The sequence below is a fragment of the Grampus griseus genome (assembly GCF_964374135.1).
Source record: "Grampus griseus genome assembly, chromosome: 4".
NCBI lineage: Eukaryota > Metazoa > Chordata > Mammalia > Artiodactyla > Delphinidae > Grampus > Grampus griseus.
This window is the reverse complement of record NC_138997.1, coordinates 108,238,583-108,257,574: the sequence shown is the minus strand read 5'-3', so window position 1 is coordinate 108,257,574 and position 18,992 is coordinate 108,238,583. Positions and strand designations below refer to the sequence as shown.

Here is an 18,992-nt window from a genome sequence, read left to right as displayed (position 1 = left end):
TTGCATCCTATTTCCTCTCTTTTTTCTATTTCTCATTTGCCTTCTCTCTCTTCCTTTCTCTTGTGCCTTCTCTCTCTCTCTCCATTTTCTCATCTCCACCTCCTTCCAATAGTGATTTTAAGTTCTTGACAAGAGTGTTTAATTCTGATCAAGTGGGAAGCTAGTGGAGAAAACCGTGAGGTACCCCAAGGTCTGTGGGCAGAAGGTACCTGTGGCAGGTTGTCCGGGCCCGTCTGGATGCAGAGCAGGGCTGTGCCCAGACCCCTCTGGTTTTCACTGGTCTTGGCTGGGGCCCTGTTCTGGTACTTGTTAAAAGCTTCTGGGTGATCCTAAGGTGTGGCCAGGGCCTGGTCTCCCCTGGTCTCTGAGGAGAACTGGACAAGACACAAACTGTCGCACAGTAACTGGAAGGTCACAACCTTGGGGTATGAGGAGAAGATGCTGCAGTGAGGGAGGGGCTTCATTTGGGGGAGGCTCAGGGAGGCCTCATTAAGGATCTGGCCTTTAAGTTAAGCCCAGAAGGGAGCAGCTGGGCCAGGCAGAAGGGTGGGGAGGAGAGGTGTAGGCAGCAGGCACAAGGGGTGCGAGGCCCCAAGGCAGGAGGGAGAAGGGTCCATCCAAAGAGCAGAGATGGGTGTGGTGAGGCCGCACAGGCAGGGGTTTTATCTTTCAGGGCAGTGGGAAGCATGAAAGGGTTGGAAACAGGAGGGCAACCTGAGCCTGTTTCCATTTCAGTGCAATTGCTCGGCTGCCAAAGGGTGTGGAAAGGAGGGGCAGAGAGCCAGGGGCAGGGAGGGCTTTGCAAGAAGCAGCCTGCAACCAGTACCCTTCCCAGGAGGGTGCACCAGGCAGGCAGGAAGAACCGCACGTGCGGAGGCCAGCAGGAGCCAGCGTGGGGGAACAGGGAGGCACTGTGAGAGGAAGCCAGGACCAGGAGCGTCAGGGGCTGCGGTGACAGCCCTGGACGGCCTCCGTGCCTGACCGCAGCCCAGGAGCTGATCCCGTGGACTGAGTGGGGGAGGTGAGGGCGGACTTGCAGGTCAGAGGGTCCCTGGCAGCTGCGGGCAGGACGGGAGGGGAAGCAGGAGGCCCAGTTAGTGGCCAACGCAGGGGTCTGCTGAGAGCAGGTGAGGACCTGGGGATGGGCACGGGGCATGACCTGTCCATTTCCGTTTCTCCCTCCCCTAGAAGAGCACCTGACCCACAGTAGGAGCTTAATAAACGTTTGCTGAATTAATGCACGGCGAGTCCGAAATGTCTGCCTTTCTGCAGGCTCTGTCTATCCATCCAACTGTCAAACCTTTATTAAGCACCTACTGTGTGCCAGGCTGGAGTGTCAGTGCAGACCGAATGAAGGCCAGTTTCCTTCCTAAACGACCTCAGGTCTAGTGTGGGAGCAGGTGGGAAGCAAACAGCGCCCCTTAGAACCGGGCTAGGCGTACCCGGGGCAGTGGGAACCTGCAGGACGCTTGTGCACTGGCCCCTCGTGGGTGGTGGCTGGAGCCGCAGTCAAGGTGCTGCCCCTAACGTGCTCTGCGGGGCGGGGGGTGGGCGTTGGGTTAGGGAAGCTCCTTGCTGCAGCCCAGCTTGCCTTTTGGGGTGAGATCCAGAGGAGGAGGGTGCCGCCCGGAGATGCCTGGCTGCGGCGTTTGGGGCCTGTGGACAGTTGAGGGACAGGACTGCCCAGAGGGACAGGCTCCCACCTCGGGTGGATACAGAGGGAACTTCCGCACCGGAAGGAAAGGGGACTGGAGCCTTTGGTGCCACCTTGGGGGGCCCAGAAAAATCTTGGCTGAAGGGACAAGCCCCCCATTGTCTGCTAAATGCTTGCTGGGTGCTCACAGGAGGCAGTTTGGTTGGCAGGACCGAGAACGCAGGACCAGGGCCCTATGGCCAGGCCACTGCCCTCTGCTGTCCTCACCTGGGGAGGGGATGCAACTCCCTCCAGGGGTCCTTGGGAGGGACTTGGCTGGGACAGGCTTGGAGGGTCCCTTGCAACCAGGGACACTCACAGCTGTCTTGTCTTCTTGTGTTTTTTTCCTCAAGGAGGCCCTGGGCTGTGTTCAGGATGAATCGCTGCCCCTGCCCTGGGAGGAGGCTCCGGATGCCTGCGGAAACCGAGGCCCTGACGGGGCCCCTGGACCAAGGGGCTCGGCAGGTGCGTGGGGGGCCCCGCGTGGACATCCGCTGATGGGCCAGCTCTCTTACGACATCCTGATGACGCAGCAGGGTGGCGGTCCCTGCTCTACAGTCAGGAAGCTGAGGCTCAGAGAGGTAGTGTTGCTTGCTTGTTGCCACACAGCTGGGAGAGGTAGGATCAGAGTCCACAATGCCCACGGCAAGGTCTGTGACCTAGGCCCAACCCGACATTCAGGCTCAGCCCTCAGCCCTCAGAAGGTGCCAACCAGGCGACGCCCGTGCCAGCCTTGGGCAGCAGGGGTCCCTTCAGGGGGATTTGTCTTCGCAGAAGACCGTGTCATGACCGGGAGCTGTTCTATTCCCCGCCCCCGCCCCAGTGACAGCTCAGGTGTGAGACAAGTGTGCAGCCTGGGAGTTGCTGGGACCCCCTTATCCCTAAGTTGTCCCTAACGGGAACCAATATCTCTGCTAATATTCTCGGGTGCAGCTTCCAGGGTCCCTGCTGCAAAAGCCACTGCACGCAGGGAGCCCCAAAGCCATGGTGTCCAACTGGCCATCTGTGGTTTATGTAGTTTTCCAAGGTGAAATTCAACTTAAGGATGAGGGGGTCAGTTGTACCCAGCGGGGCTGTTGACCAGCAAAGCTGACCTTTCCCCTCCATCCCATTTCTGGGGAACAGAGCTGACAGGTCAAACGAGGTCAGGTTTGTCCTTGGGGAAGGGGGCAGGGCGTGTCTGGCAAAGCCTGGGCATCAACTCCCCTGTCTACGTGCTGACCATGAGGGGCTGGGGGCCAGGGATCATGACCCTGTGTGACCATGACGGTGTGGGGCCAGGGAGATGTCGTGGGCTTTGTGGTCAGAAGAGGTGGCTTCCAGACCCGATTCTGCTGCTCATCAGTGAATGTCATTCCCCATCCCTGAGCCTCGGTTTCTCACCTGACAGGCAGTGGTGGCCAGCAGGCCACTTGTGGAGGCTCAAAGGCCCTGAGTCATGAGAAGTGCTGTCTCATCCTAACAGCAGATGGCACTGCTGGTGGCAATCATGGGAAAGCTCCTAGGAGGGTCTTCTTAACTCTCCGGTCCTGTCATTTCCCAGGCCAGCCCTCCGAGGGGCCCCGCGCCTGGGACTGCATCGGGGCTGGACAAAGCACTGCTGTCTTGATCCCAGGCCCGGAGACCACGGACAAGCTCCCAGGAGACCTCGCAGGATCTGCCCGTGGACAGGTGAGGCCAGAGGCTTTCTGCGTGCCTGGGGTGCCAGCTGGGTCTGATCAGCCCTACTGTGTGTGCTGCACAGTGTGGCCACCACGCAGAAGAGGGGAGAAGAAGGTAAAGAAGCTTGGGGTTTGGAAGAACATTCTGGAAATAATTGAGAGGGAGATTTGAGCCCTGAGTGGGGAGTGGGCAGGAAGGCTGTGTGCCCCAGCTGTGTGCCCAGACCCAGCTGCCACGTAGCAAACTTCATCTCATTGAAACCTCCCCGCCAGCGATGGGGCAGGAGCCATGACCCCCCCGCTTCTGCATATGAGGAAGTCGTGATTTCCCAAGGCCTCACAGCCCTCTAGGGGACTGGGGTCCTCACGTCTCCATAGCCCACACTCTGCACCACACTCTGCCCTACGGTTCAGTAGCCTGGCTCCAGCCGGCCCTGATGCGGTTCTGTGGTTCTAAAGAGGGGGCCTTCCTTGCTCACCTACTTTCATTCATTCACCTCCTGCTCTGAGCCACTGCGTGGTGTGCTGTGTCACACCCAAAGTGGGAAAAGAGCAGAGCAGCCCCTGGGGTGGGGAGAGCTTCACAGAGAAGCTGGGGAAGTAGTTAGACAGACAGGAAACCAGGGATGGACAGCGAAAGGGCAGGCCAGGTGGGAAGACCCGGCAGGTAAAGGTGGTGAGGCTGGGAGCGCTGCGAGGTGCGAGTGGGGTCGTGGTCGCATGTGAGCTGAGGGCTCCTACCGAGCCTGGATGAAGCCAAGTTTCCTCGCCCGGGCCTCAGCCCAGCCCGGGTTTGTTCTGAGTCAGGCCAGTCCTCCTCTCTGGTTAAGCTCATTGAATAAGTAAATATAAAAAGATATTCAAAAATATCTATGAAACCCCTCCTGTGTGCCCGGGACTATTCTAGGCAGATGGTCTACACCGTGCTGTCCACTAGAGCCTTCCACAGTGCTGGCAATATTCCGCACCTGTGCGGTCCAGTGTAGGAGCTGTGAACCACGCGTGGTTTCTGAGCACTTGAAACGTGGCTGGTGTGACTGCACCACTGAGTGCAGAACTGAGTGCAGAGTGCAGAACTGAGTGTTAACTTTCACTGAATTGCTTTAAATTGGAAGAGCCCCGTGTGGCCTGTGCGGCTACCGTATTGGACAGTGCAGGGCTATGGGAGGAGTTAAACAATTACACACACACATATCCTACATGATGTGAGTGAGGGGAGGGCGCCACAGAGCGAGGGAAAGGGGGTGAATGGACAGACAGTGGTGGAAGTGGTCAGCAAGGCCTTTTTGAGGAAGTAACGTTTGAGCTGAGATGTTAAGGAAGCCAGAGGGTGAGCCGTGGCAGGGGGGGCGGGGGGGGGCAGAGGGAAGGGCAGGGGCAGAGGCCCTGGAGTGCTAACAGACCCGGGGTGTTTGGAAGACCTGTATGGCTGGGTGAGGAGATGAGCTCAGAGAGACGGGGAGAGGCTCTATGGGGGAAGGGGCCGCTTCACCCCTTCTCTTCTCTTCCTTCCCCTAGTTTACTCCGGCTGAGCCCAGCTTGGGCGAACAGACTCTCCTTCTCATCTGTGGCTGCCCCCCGGGGCAGGACATGGACGGCTCACTCCTCCCGGTGGAGCTGGCCTGGATTTCAGAGCAGAACCTAGCAGCCACCCTGGCCCAGGTGTCCTTCCTCCCAATGCAGACATGCACACGCCCTCCCTGGGGGCAGGCTGGGGACTCGGCTCCCCTGCCACTCCTGCAGCTGCTCCTGGAAGATTCCCCAGAAGAACTGCAAGCCCAACAGGTGCTGGAGGCTAGGCCCCCGCCTGCTTCCTCCGCTGCAGGACACCCCAGCCGGGATCATCGCCCGGCAAGGAGCCACGATGCCTCCCTCTGCCGGGAGTCCCCATGCATTTCAAATCACCGATTTCCCAGGAGAGGCCCCAAGGACCTAAAAGACTCTTGCAAGGAGGGAGGAGGAACCCCAGGGCGGAGACCGGAGATGCGGGAGGCGAGGAGGACCAGCGGCAGGAAGGAGGACGACCTCGGTGCCAGGGCTCAGTCAAGTCAGGAAAGCCGTGAGAACCTGAGCCTGGAGGCTGGTGTCTGGGCCCCAGAGGGTGTATGGAATGAGCACGGGGCTTCCGAACCCCCGGCTGCAACCTCCTGCCCTGGGCCCAGGCGGGAGCTTCCACTGCCCCTTCTTCAGGGGGAGGCCTCAGTGTCAACGGAGGGTCCTGAATCCCTGAGCAGGAGGGGGTTGGGGGGAAGGCATGTCTGGAGCCCCCAAGAAGAAGGAGAAGGGGGAGAAGGGGGAGGAGGGCTTTCATCATCAGAGGAGGAAGAGGCCCCCACAGCCGCCTTCTCCAGGGCCCACGGCACCAATGGGCCGCCTCCGGCAGGTGCTCCAACCCTTGCAGAGCAGGGCAGAGCCGTCAGGAGAGTTCTGGGCAAGGAGGAAGATTGCGTGTGGTCTGGAAATGCTCTGCTTCTCCCAGAGGAAAGCCCTGAGGACAAAGGACAGGAAGAGGAGGAGGAATTGTCGCATCTCCACGGGTCCAGCCCGGGCCACAGGGATGTCCGGGAGGAGCCTGGCTCCGAGGACTGTGAAGCCAAGGAAATGCTTTTCCTACTGCAGGAGGGAGGTTTGCCACCGTCTCCTGGATTGGCTTTATGGCCCAAGGGGGCCCGACCTACCAGTCATCCCCGGGCTCCGAGCAAAGGCTGTGAGGGATCTGCGTTAAAAATAGAGGAATTTGAAGAGGAGATGGAGGCTTGTTTCCAGCAGCTCTCCATCCTGAAGCCTGGGAGTGGGGGGCATGGCCGGAAAGCTTCCTCGTTGGCAGGAGAGAACTGGAGCTTTGCTCGGAGATGGTACAGCTGCCAGGAGGACGCGTATCCTCAGCAGGCTTTGGCAAACCAGGATCTCGATATTTGTTATGCCAAGGAAGCGAACCCCGAGGAGCCTGATGAAGACGTTAAGCGGGGAGAGAATGAGGCCGTAGGCACCGGCGAAGTTCTTCCAGGGCCGGTGCTGGATTTGGTCAGCCTGAGCCCGGGCCCGCCAGAGGGGCCCTCTGAGTGGGGTCGGAACCAGCTCTCTCAGCAGCCGAGAGCCCTTGAGAGAGCGAGGACGAGGTTTCGTCAGCTCATTTCTGGATTGAAGACGGAGAGAAGCAGAGTTTTACGTGACAATGCCAAGCTTCAGGTAGATCAGGAACGATGCCACAGAAAACTGCGTGTCCTGGAAAAAGAGAGGGAGAGAAATGTGAAAAAAATATCTGCGCTCAAACAGGATAACGGCGTGCTGTTAGGAGACATCTCTCACGTAAAGAGGGAGCTGGACCAGTACGTGCAGGTCATTTCTGACCTTGAAGACTGTAACAGGAAAAGTTACTGCAAAATTTCTGAGCTCGAAGAGGAAAACGAGAGATTGAAAGGACACCTTGGGCAGCTCCGGAAAGCCATGTCTGCGAGCATCCGAAAATCCAAAGGCGTGATGGAGTGCATCACCCTGGAAAACTGGGAGCTCAGTGCACTGATTTCGGAGCTTGGGGTCAGTTATAAAGAGCTGATAAAGGATATAGTGCTGGGAATAGAAGACATGATCCAAGCCTTCAGGGGGGAGAATGAACACCTTCTACAAAGGATCCAAGTCCTGGAGGGGGAAGTCGTGTGGGGGAGCAGCACAGATGTGGGACCTTTGGTGAGAGCAGAGGAGTATCTCCAGGGAAAAAACATGATGGCAGTGGACCAGGTGAACGCTGTAGAAAGGGGGGTGCAGGTGACTGAGCTTTCAGAGCAACTGACTGCAAGAGGCCCTGGGCCACCCTCGGAGCAGGAAATGGGTCTGGCTGGAGGATGGACGGAACCTTGTTTAGGCCTGGAGAATTCCAGGTGCGGTGCTGATTCTCCTGCTACATCACTGGTCTGGGGAAACGCCACAGGATCCAGTGCCCTGCAAGGAAACACCGATGGGGCAGGAGTGAACGAAGCACATTTGGAGAAGGACGACAAAAGACCACGGTGTTCTGCAGACCAAGGGCGAGCTCTGAAGTTCCCACGCAGTGGCCCCCGGGTAGGTTGACTCTGCATGGTTGTTTAATCATCTTGCTGACTTATAGCACTGACCACACCCTTTACTACCGTGTCCTCCAGCAGCCCTAGGAGGGAGGAACACTCACCACCCCCATTTCCCAGATGAGAAAACGTAGGCACAGAGAAGTTAAGTGACTTGCCCAGAGTCACACAGCTAGGAGGGGTTGAGCCCAGACTCTACCTGGGCAGTCAGGCTCCAGAGTCTTTATTCTTACCCTGGACAAGATAATGCGAGTCTGCCCCTCTGCTCAGGCTGTTCAAATTGGTATCTGGTGGGACATGGAGTGGGTGTTTACACTTTAATATTAGAGTTTTTACTTTCAGACCAAGGAGTTTTTCAAGCACCTCAAGTTATAATTCTGCACATTGAGTCTTTTTTTGGTTGGTATTTATGTATTTATATTGAGACATAATTGACATCCAACACTGTGTAAGTTTAAGATGTGCAATGTGTTGAGTTGATACATTTCTATATTGCAATCTGATTACCACCATAGCTTTAGCCAACATCTCTATCACACTGAATACTGGGTCTTGAAAGGAGAGAGCAGTGGGCTTTAGAACTCAGTCAAACAGGGTTCAAACCCAGGTCTGTGCTGACTACATCCGTGACTTCTCTGAGTTGTTTTCCTCATCTGTGGACAATATTCGACATTCAGGACTGCTAGGATGAAATTTATTTTTCCAGTGGTCTTGAATGTGTCTGTAGGATATTTAGTGTTGAGTCCTTTGTATATATTCATATCCAATCTCTCTGCCTCTCTGTCTCTGTCTCTCTGTCTCTGTCGCTCTCTCTTTCTCTCCAATTTTATCAGTCATTTCACAGGATCATTTTTTGGTTTTATTGATGTTCTTTATTGTATGTCTGTATTTTATTTCATTGGTTTCTTCTAATATCTTCATGGTTTCCTTTCTTCTACTTTCTTTTGGTTTCATTGGCTGTTCTTTTTCAGGCTTCCTGTGTTGAAAGTTTGGATCATTGATTTTCAACTGTTCTTTTGTGATTTATGCATTTAAATCTATGCATTTCTCTCTAAGCACTGTTTCAAGTACAACCCACACATTTTGATAAGTTGTACTTTTTATGTCTGTTCAGTTCAAAGTTTAGCTTTTAATTTCTATTGTAATTTCTTCCTTGACCCATGGGTCATCTAGAAGTGTGTTGTTGAATTTCCAAGCATCTGTAGAATTTTTTAGTTATAGTTTTGCTATTGATGTCTAGTTTTATTTCATTGTTGTCAGAAAACATACACTATATTATTTTATTTTTTTTTTTTTATTATTATTATTTTTTCCTGTATGGGGGCCTCTCACTGTCGTGGCCTCTCCCTCTGTGGAGCACAGGCTCCAGACGCGCAGGCCTAGCGGTCATGGCTCACGGGCCCAGCCGCTCCGCGGTATGTGGGATCTTCCCGGACTGGGGCATGAACCCGTGTCCCCCGCATTGGCAGGAGAACTCTCAACCACTGCGCCACCAGGGAAGCCCCACTATATTATTTTAATCTTGAAATTTGTTGAGATTTTTTTCATTGACCATGTTATGGTCTATTTTGGTAAATATTCTATGTGTCCTTGCAAAGAATGAATATTCTGCAGTTGCTGGGTATTAATTAGCCCAAGCAGATTAATTATGCTGATCAAATCTTCAATATCATTACTGATGTATGGTCTATTCGTTTTGTCATCTACCGAGATGGCTTTTTTTTTTTTTTTTTTTTTTTTTTTTTGCAGTACGCGGGCCTCTCACTGTTGTGGCCTCTCCCGTTGTGGAGCACAGCCTCCGGACACACAGGCTCAGCGGCCATAGCTCACGGGCCTAGCCGCTCCGCAGCATGTGGGATCTTCCCGGACTGGGGCACAAACCCGTGTCCCCTGCATCGGCAGGCGGACTCTCAACCACTGCGCCACCAGGGAAGCCCTGAGATGGCTTTTGAAATCTCCAACTCTGAGTGTGCATTTGTTTATTTCTTATTTTTGTTATGTTAGTTTTAATTCATATGTTTTGAAATTATTTATTAGATACGCATGGATGTAGGATTATGATGTATTCCTGGTGAATTGACTCTTATCATGATGAAATATCTGTCATTATCTCTCACATTTCTTGCCCTAAGGTTGACTTTGTCTGATATTAAAGTACCACATCAGTTTCTTTTCATTAGTATTTTCATGGTATATAAATTTTTTACACCATTCATCTTTTTGCTTTCGAGCTATCAGTATCTTTAAAGTATGTTTCTTAGAAACAACATATGGCTGTTTTTGTTTTTTTTTTAAATTTAGTTCAGTTTGACATCCTCTGCTTTTTAGTTGGAGTGTTTGGTCCATTTACATTTCACATACATAATTGTGTAATTGGCTCTATGTTTACCTTCTTGCTGTTTCTTCTATTTGTCTGTTCTGTTCTCTTTTCTTTTATTCCTTCTTTCTGCCTTTGTTTTTGGTATTAGTAAACTATTTTCTATTATTCCATTTTCTTCTCTATTAGCTTATTTTGATACACATTTTAGTGTCATTCTTTTAGTGGTTACCCTAGAAATTTCAAATTGTAGGTATTAATTATTAAAATTTACTTTAAATTAGTACTTTTACCATGTCTCAAATAATTCAAAAATCTTTTAATAGTTTACTCCATTTATTCCTTTTCATCCTTTTCATTGTTTATTTTTGTCAACTATGTTACTTCTATGTATATATACCTTACAAAGTGCTATTACTGTTCTTGTTTTAAACACTCAATAATCTTTTATGTTTATTCATATCTTTCTACATTCTTGTGCTGTTCATTCTGTCTTCTACTTGTGTGGATCTGTTTTACACCCACCTGAAGAACTTTGTTATTTTTCGCTGGTGATGAATCCCCTCAAATTTCTTTTTATGAAAACAATTTTTCAACTCCACTTTTAAAAGATTTTTTTCACACTGGATTCACAATTTTAGATAGGAAGATATGTTTCCCTCTTTTGACACTTTAAAGATCTCATTTCATTGTCTTCTGGCTCCCACAGTTTCTGTTCAGAAATGGAATAATTTGTCTTTTTTCCCCTGAAAGAAATGTGTCATTTTACCTCAGACTATTTTAAAGATTTGCTTTTCATCTTTGGGTTTTGGCAGTTAGACTATGATGTGCTTACATGAAGTGTTATTTATGTTTATCCTGCTTGGTTTTTCTGAGCCTCTTGAAACTGTGGAGTCATATCTTTAATCAGATTTGGAAAATTCTTGGCCATTAGTTCTTCAAATATTTTGTTCCTTTCTATTTTTCTCTCCTCTCCTAAAAACCTAGACTGTTTTTTCACTTTATCCCACATCTTTTGGAACTGTCCTATTTTTTTCTCTTTGTGTTATCAGTTTGAATTTTCTATTGACCTGTCTTTTAGTTCACTAAAAGTTCTGCTGTTCAGATCTGCTGTGTCCTGTCTTCTAATAAACCCATCCATTAGTTCTTAATTTCATTTACTGTATTTTGCAGTAGCATATCCATTTTATCCTTTTAAAGAGATTCTGATTCTCTGTTGAAATACTCCACATTTTCATTCATTTTTGTCTGTCTTTTCCTATGTTGTTAAAAAATAGAATCATAGTTATTTTGAAGGTCTTGTCTGCTAACCCCAATATCTAGATTATCTCTGAGTCTGTTTCTATTGGCTATTTTATTTCTTGGTTAAGGCCCACTTTTCTGCTTCTTCATGTGACTAGTAATTTTTTTTTTAAATGTTGGACATTATGTGGAACATGTAGATATTCCTGCTTATTAGCTTCCTCTAAAGCATGTTGTAAGTTTTGCTCTGGTAGGTAGCTGAATGATCAGCAGACCGTTATTCCTGTGCAGGTCTACTTCAGTTTTCCCCTCAGTACCAGGGCTTGATTTTACTCCTCAAGGGTGGTCCTTGCTTCTAGGGCATGGCCTTTCAGTGGTATCAACTGAGTTCCCAGAGCATTCACCAAAGACTCTCCACTTCGGCTACGCCAGAACTTTGCTATCTTTGTAGCAGTGTGTGACCTCCAAAATCTCTTTAGCAATTGATCTCCCAGCTGCTGTTCTCTGCTAGGTCTCAGAGTCTTACACTATGTTGCACCACGTATGATTCAGCCCAAGACCCAAGGGTATTTCTAGGACAGTGTCTGGATTTCTTCTCTGCGGCTCACCTCTCTCTGTTGCTTTGTCCCACAGACCCCAGCTGTCATAGCATCCCTGAACCCCAGTCTCTGATTCCACTTAGCAGGACCACCATGCTCAGCATGGGATCTATTTCCCTGAACCATGGTTTGGAAAATGTTCCAGGGACAATGTAGAGCTCACCTTGTTGTGCGTCCTTTTTCTCATGGATTGTAGCCCTGCATTGGCTGCCATTTAATGCCTGCAAAGAATTTTTATGTAGTTCCCTCGTATCTTGTCAAATCCCAGCTAGTAAGACCTGGTGGGAACTGAAACTCTGAGAAGGTGAATTTCAAGCTGAGAGTCTCAAGGTTTGAAAGGAGCAGCGAAGGAAGAACATTCCAGGCAGACGGAGAAGCAAGTGGCCAGCCCCTGAGGCAGGAATGAGCCTAGCATGCTGAAAAGCAGAAAGTAGCCAGTGTGGCTGGATCACGGTGGGCATGGGTGGGGCGTGGTATGAGATGAGGATGGAAAAGTTGTCATGAGAAAGATCACGGGAGGCCTTGTAGGGTCTGGTTATGATCACTTCCAAATGCAGTGGGAGACTACTGGAGGGTTTTCAGCAGGACAACATGATTAAATTTCTGTCGTAAAATGATGTGCTCTTTGATGCTGTAAAGACACAGAGAGGACACAGGGAGAACAGTCAAGAGGATTTTTGCCAAGAGATGATGCTAGAATAGAGGAATTTTTTTTTTTAAAAAGAGTGGAGTCCAGGTAAAAACTAGAGTTAGAATCAATGGGATTTGTTGATGGGCAGGAGGCAGAGGGTGAAGAAAGCTTCCTGTTTCCCTCGTCCCAGGTTACAAACCTGATCTTGTTTTTATTTGCTTAAAATAAAAACCTGAAACCCTCTGGGTCTTCCTGTCACACTTGGTATGAAGTCCAAACTCCTTTTGGTGAGTTATAAACTGGCCCCTGGGGAGCTTCAGCCGTTGCTAGATACATTCCCTAGTCTCCGCGCTCCTAGTTCCTCAACCCGGCCCTCCCACACCCCAGCTTTCTCCTGAGAACTGCTGCTCACCATCTAGGTCTCATTTTAGGGCATCTCCTCCCAATCCCCCGGGATGGATTCGGTGCAGAGGCGACTCAGGCACGTCTCTCCCCAGCTCTGCTTTCCGTGGTGCCATTTTGGTAGCTTGCAGTTGGCCACGATGGTATTTAAACCACGGAAATCAGCACATGCTACACATCCGTGTGCCTCTCCCTCCCTGGAGAGCGGTTGTTATGCGTTCACCACACACTGCTGGGTGGCAGTGGACGCCTTTGATTTAATGCTTCCCTGGGGCTCCGGCGGCCTCCTGGCTTCTCCTCACCGCCCTGTGCTAGTGGCTTATCTCTGCGTCAACCTCCCCCACCAGACAGAGCTCCCCGAGGGCCGTGTTCCCCAGGGCTCCCAGCCCAAGTGCAGCCTGTGGCTGGAGCACGTGCCTCTGAGGTCTCTTAGGGAGCAAGTGAGTCATGGGTCGTTCACAAGGGTCACTGAGTGGGGCGGTCCCACGTGGCAGGCAGGGCCGGCCTCCACCCCACACTTTTATTCTCTTTAGAATAATGTCCTGTGGATGCTGTCTTAGGACCCTGGGGATGAAGCCCAAATCACCGCAGAGGAGAGAGGCAGCAAAGGCACCAAACTTCCCGGAAAGGCCAAGTCGTTTTGCAAATCTTGGAGCTGGATCTTACGGAACCATTCGGAGCACCCATTTGTTTTTGACAGGGCCCAGCCTGTGAATCTCAGGCCCACAATCTGTGAATTTCTATTAACCAAAAAAAACAAAACAACACATTCTGCTCTCGTATTCCTTGCTTACAAGAGAGAGGCCTGATGGGCCACCGAGTCGCCTTGACTCTGCTGTCTCTGTCTCCCTTCCATCCTCTCTCTCCTGCCCCTCCTGCCATCTCACACCCAGGTCAGGAACACGTGGAAGAGATGATCTCTGTGGGCTTTCCATTCCCGGGGTGGCTGCTTTCAATGAAAGCTAGACTGCCAGGGCCGGGAACAAAGGCATTGGAGACATCTCTGAGTTTCTGGGACCCTGGACACATTGCAATTGGAACTTCTACTATTAGCAGGGCTGCTCTTGCCCAAGGCCACCTTAGTAGCATGAATCAAGAGCTTAATGATGCTCAGGGCCTTGACATAGAAATTCCCCTCTGATGATCTCAGGGGAAGAAACAGAGGTGTGTCAGATAAGGCTTTCTATCTCAGCCCCAATTATAGCATCAGTATATTAGAATAATCTGAGCGTTCACCATGCCACAGAATACTGCATAGATACTAACAACAGGGTTTTCGACACTATTTAATGATATGGAAAAATGACCATGACATGGTATTAAGGGAGGAAAACAGAATACAAAAGATATCTATGGCATATAAACGTATATAGAAAAAAATATGTGGGGATGTATGTGTGTGTGTGTGTATATATATATATACGCATATATACATATATATGCATGTTTATGTATATGTATGTATACGTTATTAAAAAATAAAAATTTAGAGTCCAGAACCAGTGGGGGCAGTGGCATCACTGCCATTTGACCACACTTCCCATGGTGATACATCAGCCCCTTTTTTCTCACTTTCTGCCCTCCCAGAAATTCCCTATTTGATGTTCATGTGAAACCCACTCGTGTTTGACCCAAGAAGGGTGAGAGGCTATTTTGTACTGATTTAAGAAGAGTGTTTTGGGAAAGTGCAGTATATTCTGTTCCATAGAAATACATGAAGGTTTAGTGCAATAAGCATCTCATAATTGGACTTGAACACTAAATTTCATTCATCATACTGTGTTTCAGTATAATGGTGACTGATGTCTATTAAAACAGACTCTGGAATACCATGCCATTTCACATATTTTTCATGTGTGAAAAAGAAATTTTTTTTTTTAAATAACACCCTAGAATGCTATTCTGTGATTCCCTAGACCCTCTCCAACTCTCCCATTCAAGGGTAAGGGCACCTGGGTAAGGGCATAGCAGAAAGACTGAAAATATAAGATAATATATGGATAAGAATGATGTTTATCTGGCTAATAGTTTTTGGAGTGATCTCTGTTACTTTATTTTGTGGAATTTATTGTAAGCAGGAGAACAAATTAAGAAGGAAAACGGGTACTGTCTGTTGGCTAAGGCCAATTACTTGGAAGATTACCTAAGAATTACAGTCAAATCTGTGATTCCACAGCTCCAGGACCCTGAAGCTGAGGCTTCCAAGGAGGACCTCAGGCTGTGCGTCAGACAACTGCGTCACCAAGTGCTGACCCTGCAGTGCCAGCTCCGAGACCAAGGGTCTGCACACCAGGAGCTGCAGGCTTCTCGGGATGAGGCTGCCCGTCTCCGGTGTGAGCTCAAGGACAAGGTAGGCTGGGCCCACGCTTCCCTTTCCCACCTGAAAACCAAGGTTCCCTCACTTGGGAAAGTTTTGAGAGTAGAAAAAAGAAGTAGGTAAGATCTCACTGGCCCTTTCCCGCAGTTTGTAAGTATTTATTAGATTTTGAAAGTGCAGAGCAGTATAGGGAAGAAAACCAGCCTGTAATCCCTCCATCCAGGTAACCTTTGTTAGATCTAAAAATTATAATACATGTGTATGGCTTTTTAAAAAATCAAACAGTTTTTTTTTTTAAATAAATCCATCTGCAATTTATTTGGGGATAGATTATGAGGAAGGCATTTGATTACCTTTTTCTCCAAGTAGATAACCAAATATAACTTCATTCTTTTCAGAAGGCATATTTCCTCCATGGATTGACATGTCCTCCTTTTTGTCAAACAGTTTTTTAAATGTTACATAAATAAAAGTCCTTTCTCTGTAAGGAGGAAGTGCGTGTGAATATAAAAGAGCAACAAGAGAGGTCCTTGTGGAGTTGGAACGGTTCAGTATCTTGTCTGTGGTGGTGGAGACACAAGCCTACACAGGTGATAAAATTGTACAGAACTTGGAACACACACACACACACACACACACACACAAACGTACACAGGAGAGATCCGAGTAAGAATGGTGGATTGGGATTAGCAGATGCAAACCATTATATATAGGATGGATAAACAAGGTCCTACTGTATAGCTCAGGGAACTATATTCAATATCCTGTGATAAACCATATGGAAAAGAATACAAAAAATAATATATATATATACATATATATATATATCTGCATCACTTTGCTATATAGCAGAAATTAACACAACGTTGTAAATCAACTGTACATCAATAAAATAAACCTTTAAAAAAAGAATGGTGGATTGTATCCACATCAATACCTGGTTGTAATATTCTATAGTTTTGCATAATGTTCCCATTAGAGGAAACCAGGCAAAGTACACAAGGGATCTCTCTGTATTATTTTTTTAAACTGTGTGTAAATCTAAAATTATCTCAACCTTTAAAAAATGCAGAAAAATATAGTCCTTTCTCCCCCTCAACCCCAACTCCTTCTAACTTCCTTTATTTTAACCCTATCTACCCACATTCAGTACGTGTGTGTACATATATGAAATCATACCATAAGAAACATTCTGCATCTTGCTATTATCATTTAATAAAAAATTTTGGTGATATTTCCGTATCAATACATGCAAACTGAACTTCATTATTTTAAACTCTTGCATATTATTTTTCAAGAGACCAAACCATAACTTCCTTAACCAATTCTTTGTTTATGGAAATCTAAATTGTTTCTGTTACTTTGCTTTACAAACGAACATTTTATACATCTGTCTTGGGATATGTTTCTGCTACATCCTAGTGAAAGAGTTACTGGGTCAAAGGCTATGTACATAATTAACTTTGATCGATAATGGCAAATAACCCTCCAAAATGTTGCATCATGTATACTCCCACCATAAATAAATGAGTGTATTTGTTTGGCTACAACTTGTTACCCTGAATCATATCACACTTTACATTTTTTTGGCAAAGCGATGGGTGAAAATACACTATCAACATTTTGGAGTGATTTCCGACTCCTTCTTATGCATTCTTTGTATAATCGAATACACTGTACATGGAGTTTTATGTCCTCCGTCCATGTTGCTTCATAGCCTTTTTGTCCCTTATTTTTTGGACTGTGCAGTAATCTATGGGGTGGATGTGATTTCTGTTCCCCTACTGTTGGATCTATAGTTATTTCCATTAATTTATATATCATTGTTTATATACAATAGTTCAGAGAACTGGGATTACTGGTTTAAGGAGAAGAAATAGTGTTCATTCTAAATACATATTGCAAATTTGCTTTCCAAAGTATTGGCACCTACCTCCAAAGCCAAGGCAATTAATGAAGGTATATTTGTCACTGTGCCCTCAACCAGCGTAGGAGGTATGATGACGTTTTTGTCCTGTCTGTCACTGACCTGTGAAAAATAGAACTCCAGTTACACATGTTAGACCTTTTTACCCTATCCAATATATGTTTTTTTTTTTTTTTTTTTTTTTTGCGGTATGCGGACCTCTCTCTGTTGTGGCCTCTCCCGTTGCGGAGCGCAGGCTCAGCGGCCATGGCTCACGGGCCCAGCCGCTCCGCGGCATGTGGGATCTTCCCGGACCGGGGCACGAACTCGTGTCCCCTGCATCGGCAGGCGGACTCTCAACCACTGCGCCACCAGGGAAGCCCTCCAATATATGTTTAAGTCTATTTTTTATTCTTTTCATTCTTTTTGTCTTTCTCTGCTTCAGTTTGGATATTTCTTTCTAATCCATCTTCCGTATGTTACGTAATACTCTTTAGGTGAGTCGAATTTGCTCTTAAACTCATTATTTTAGTTCTTCATTTCAGGTATTGTATTTTGCAGTCTTAGAATTTCCATTTGACTAATTTTTTATAGCTTCCAGTTCTCTGATTAAATTCTTGTAATATAATTATTAAACATTTCAATCAAAGTTATTTTCAGGTCTGTCTCTGATAGCTCCATTTTACATTCCCACTAACAATGGATGAAGGTCCCAACTTCTCCACATTCTCACATTTGCTACTGTCTGTCTTTCTGTTGCTAACCATCCTAGTGGGTGTGAAGTGGTTATTCTCACTGTGGTTTTGACTTGCATTTCCTTAATGGCTAATAGTGTTGAGCATCTTTTCATGTGTTTATTTGCAATTCATATATCTTTTCTGGAGAAATGTCTATTCAGATCCTTTGTCCACTTTGTGATTGGGTTGTTTCTTTTTTTGTTGTTGAGTTGTAAGAATTTGCTATATATTCTAGATACAGTCCCTTACTAGCTATAGGGTGTGCAAAATTTTCTCCCATTCTGTTGTCTTTTCACTTTCTTCTCGTCTGTTTTTTAATTGCAAATGCCCCAATACACAGCTCACAGAAACATATTCATGCTATTTCTTAAACTGAAGTAGAGAGAAGATTTCACCCAAGCCTGCAAATATTATCATGTACCTTCCAAATAGAGGACAGTCTGCTTGGAGCTGGCATTTTACTCTTCAAATATATTCAGAAACGTGTGCCGAAATAGGAATATAGAAATGTTCATTAAAGCCTTGTTTGTAAAGCAAAAAAACAGAAACAATATACGTTTTCATAAACAAAGAATTGGTTAAATAAATTTTGTTTCAACCTCATGATTAAATAATATGCAAGATTTTAAAAGAATGTGATCGGTTTGTATGTAATAACATGGAATTAACACCACGATTTTATATTAAATGACAAAAGCAAGCTGTAATACATTTTGTATAGTATAGTTTCATGTGTGTATGTGTGTGTGTGTGTATATACACATGTGAATTCTGATTATGGGTATGTAAGGTTGAAAATAGTATTAGAGGTCAGAAGAGCTCAAGGGGAGAGGAAGAAGTACTTTTATTTATGTAGCTTTCTTGTACTGACTACAGAGGGAATCAGAGAGTGAGTGAGAAGAATTCACAGAGCACCTGTCGTATTGTAGCTTATTACTGTGTGCCTTTTGAATAGAAGACAGTCTGCTTGGAGCCGGCCTTTTACTCTTCAAATATATTCAGAAATGTGTGCCGAAATAGATGCATAGACATGTTCATTTTGTGGAACAGGAATTTAAGCAGGACTCGGCTGGGCAATTCTGCTCTGCAAAGCATCAGTGGGGATCCCTTGGTGGTAGTCAGCTGGATGCTGGGCTGGGCTGGAAGGTACAAGGTGGCTTCACACATGTGCCTGCCACAGAGAGTAATAATGATGTATATTCATCGAATGTTGACCAGATGCCAGGCCTTGTCTAAGCACTTTACAGGAATCGATTCACAGAGTCCTTATCCAATCCTCACCGTTAGGTGGACACTAGTACTAACCCCACTTTACAGATGAGAAAGCTGAGGCAGAGGAAGACTTGAGTTGCACGGGGTCACAGTTCTAGTGAGTGGCTGGGCTGGGGTTAGGGTGTCTGGCTAGGGAACCTACAGGTTTAACACC

At 47.3% G+C, this 18,992-nt stretch overlaps 1 protein-coding gene across 1 annotated transcript in view; it reads left to right on the top strand.

Annotated features, from left to right (window-relative positions):
• Positions 1-18,992, top strand: part of LOC309822306 (uncharacterized protein C4orf50) — a gene marked incomplete at both ends in the record, with an annotated part of 49,975 nt that overhangs the window by 15,668 nt on the left and 15,315 nt on the right. The window contains 5 exons of the mRNA XM_082654033.1: positions 2,047-2,158; positions 3,237-3,364; positions 4,873-7,119; positions 12,954-13,046; positions 14,783-14,956. Coding sequence (XP_082510159.1) covers positions 2,047-2,158; positions 3,237-3,364; positions 4,873-7,119; positions 12,954-13,046; positions 14,783-14,956 — 2,754 coding nt within the window. The remainder of the gene's footprint in view (positions 1-2,046; positions 2,159-3,236; positions 3,365-4,872; positions 7,120-12,953; positions 13,047-14,782; positions 14,957-18,992) is intronic.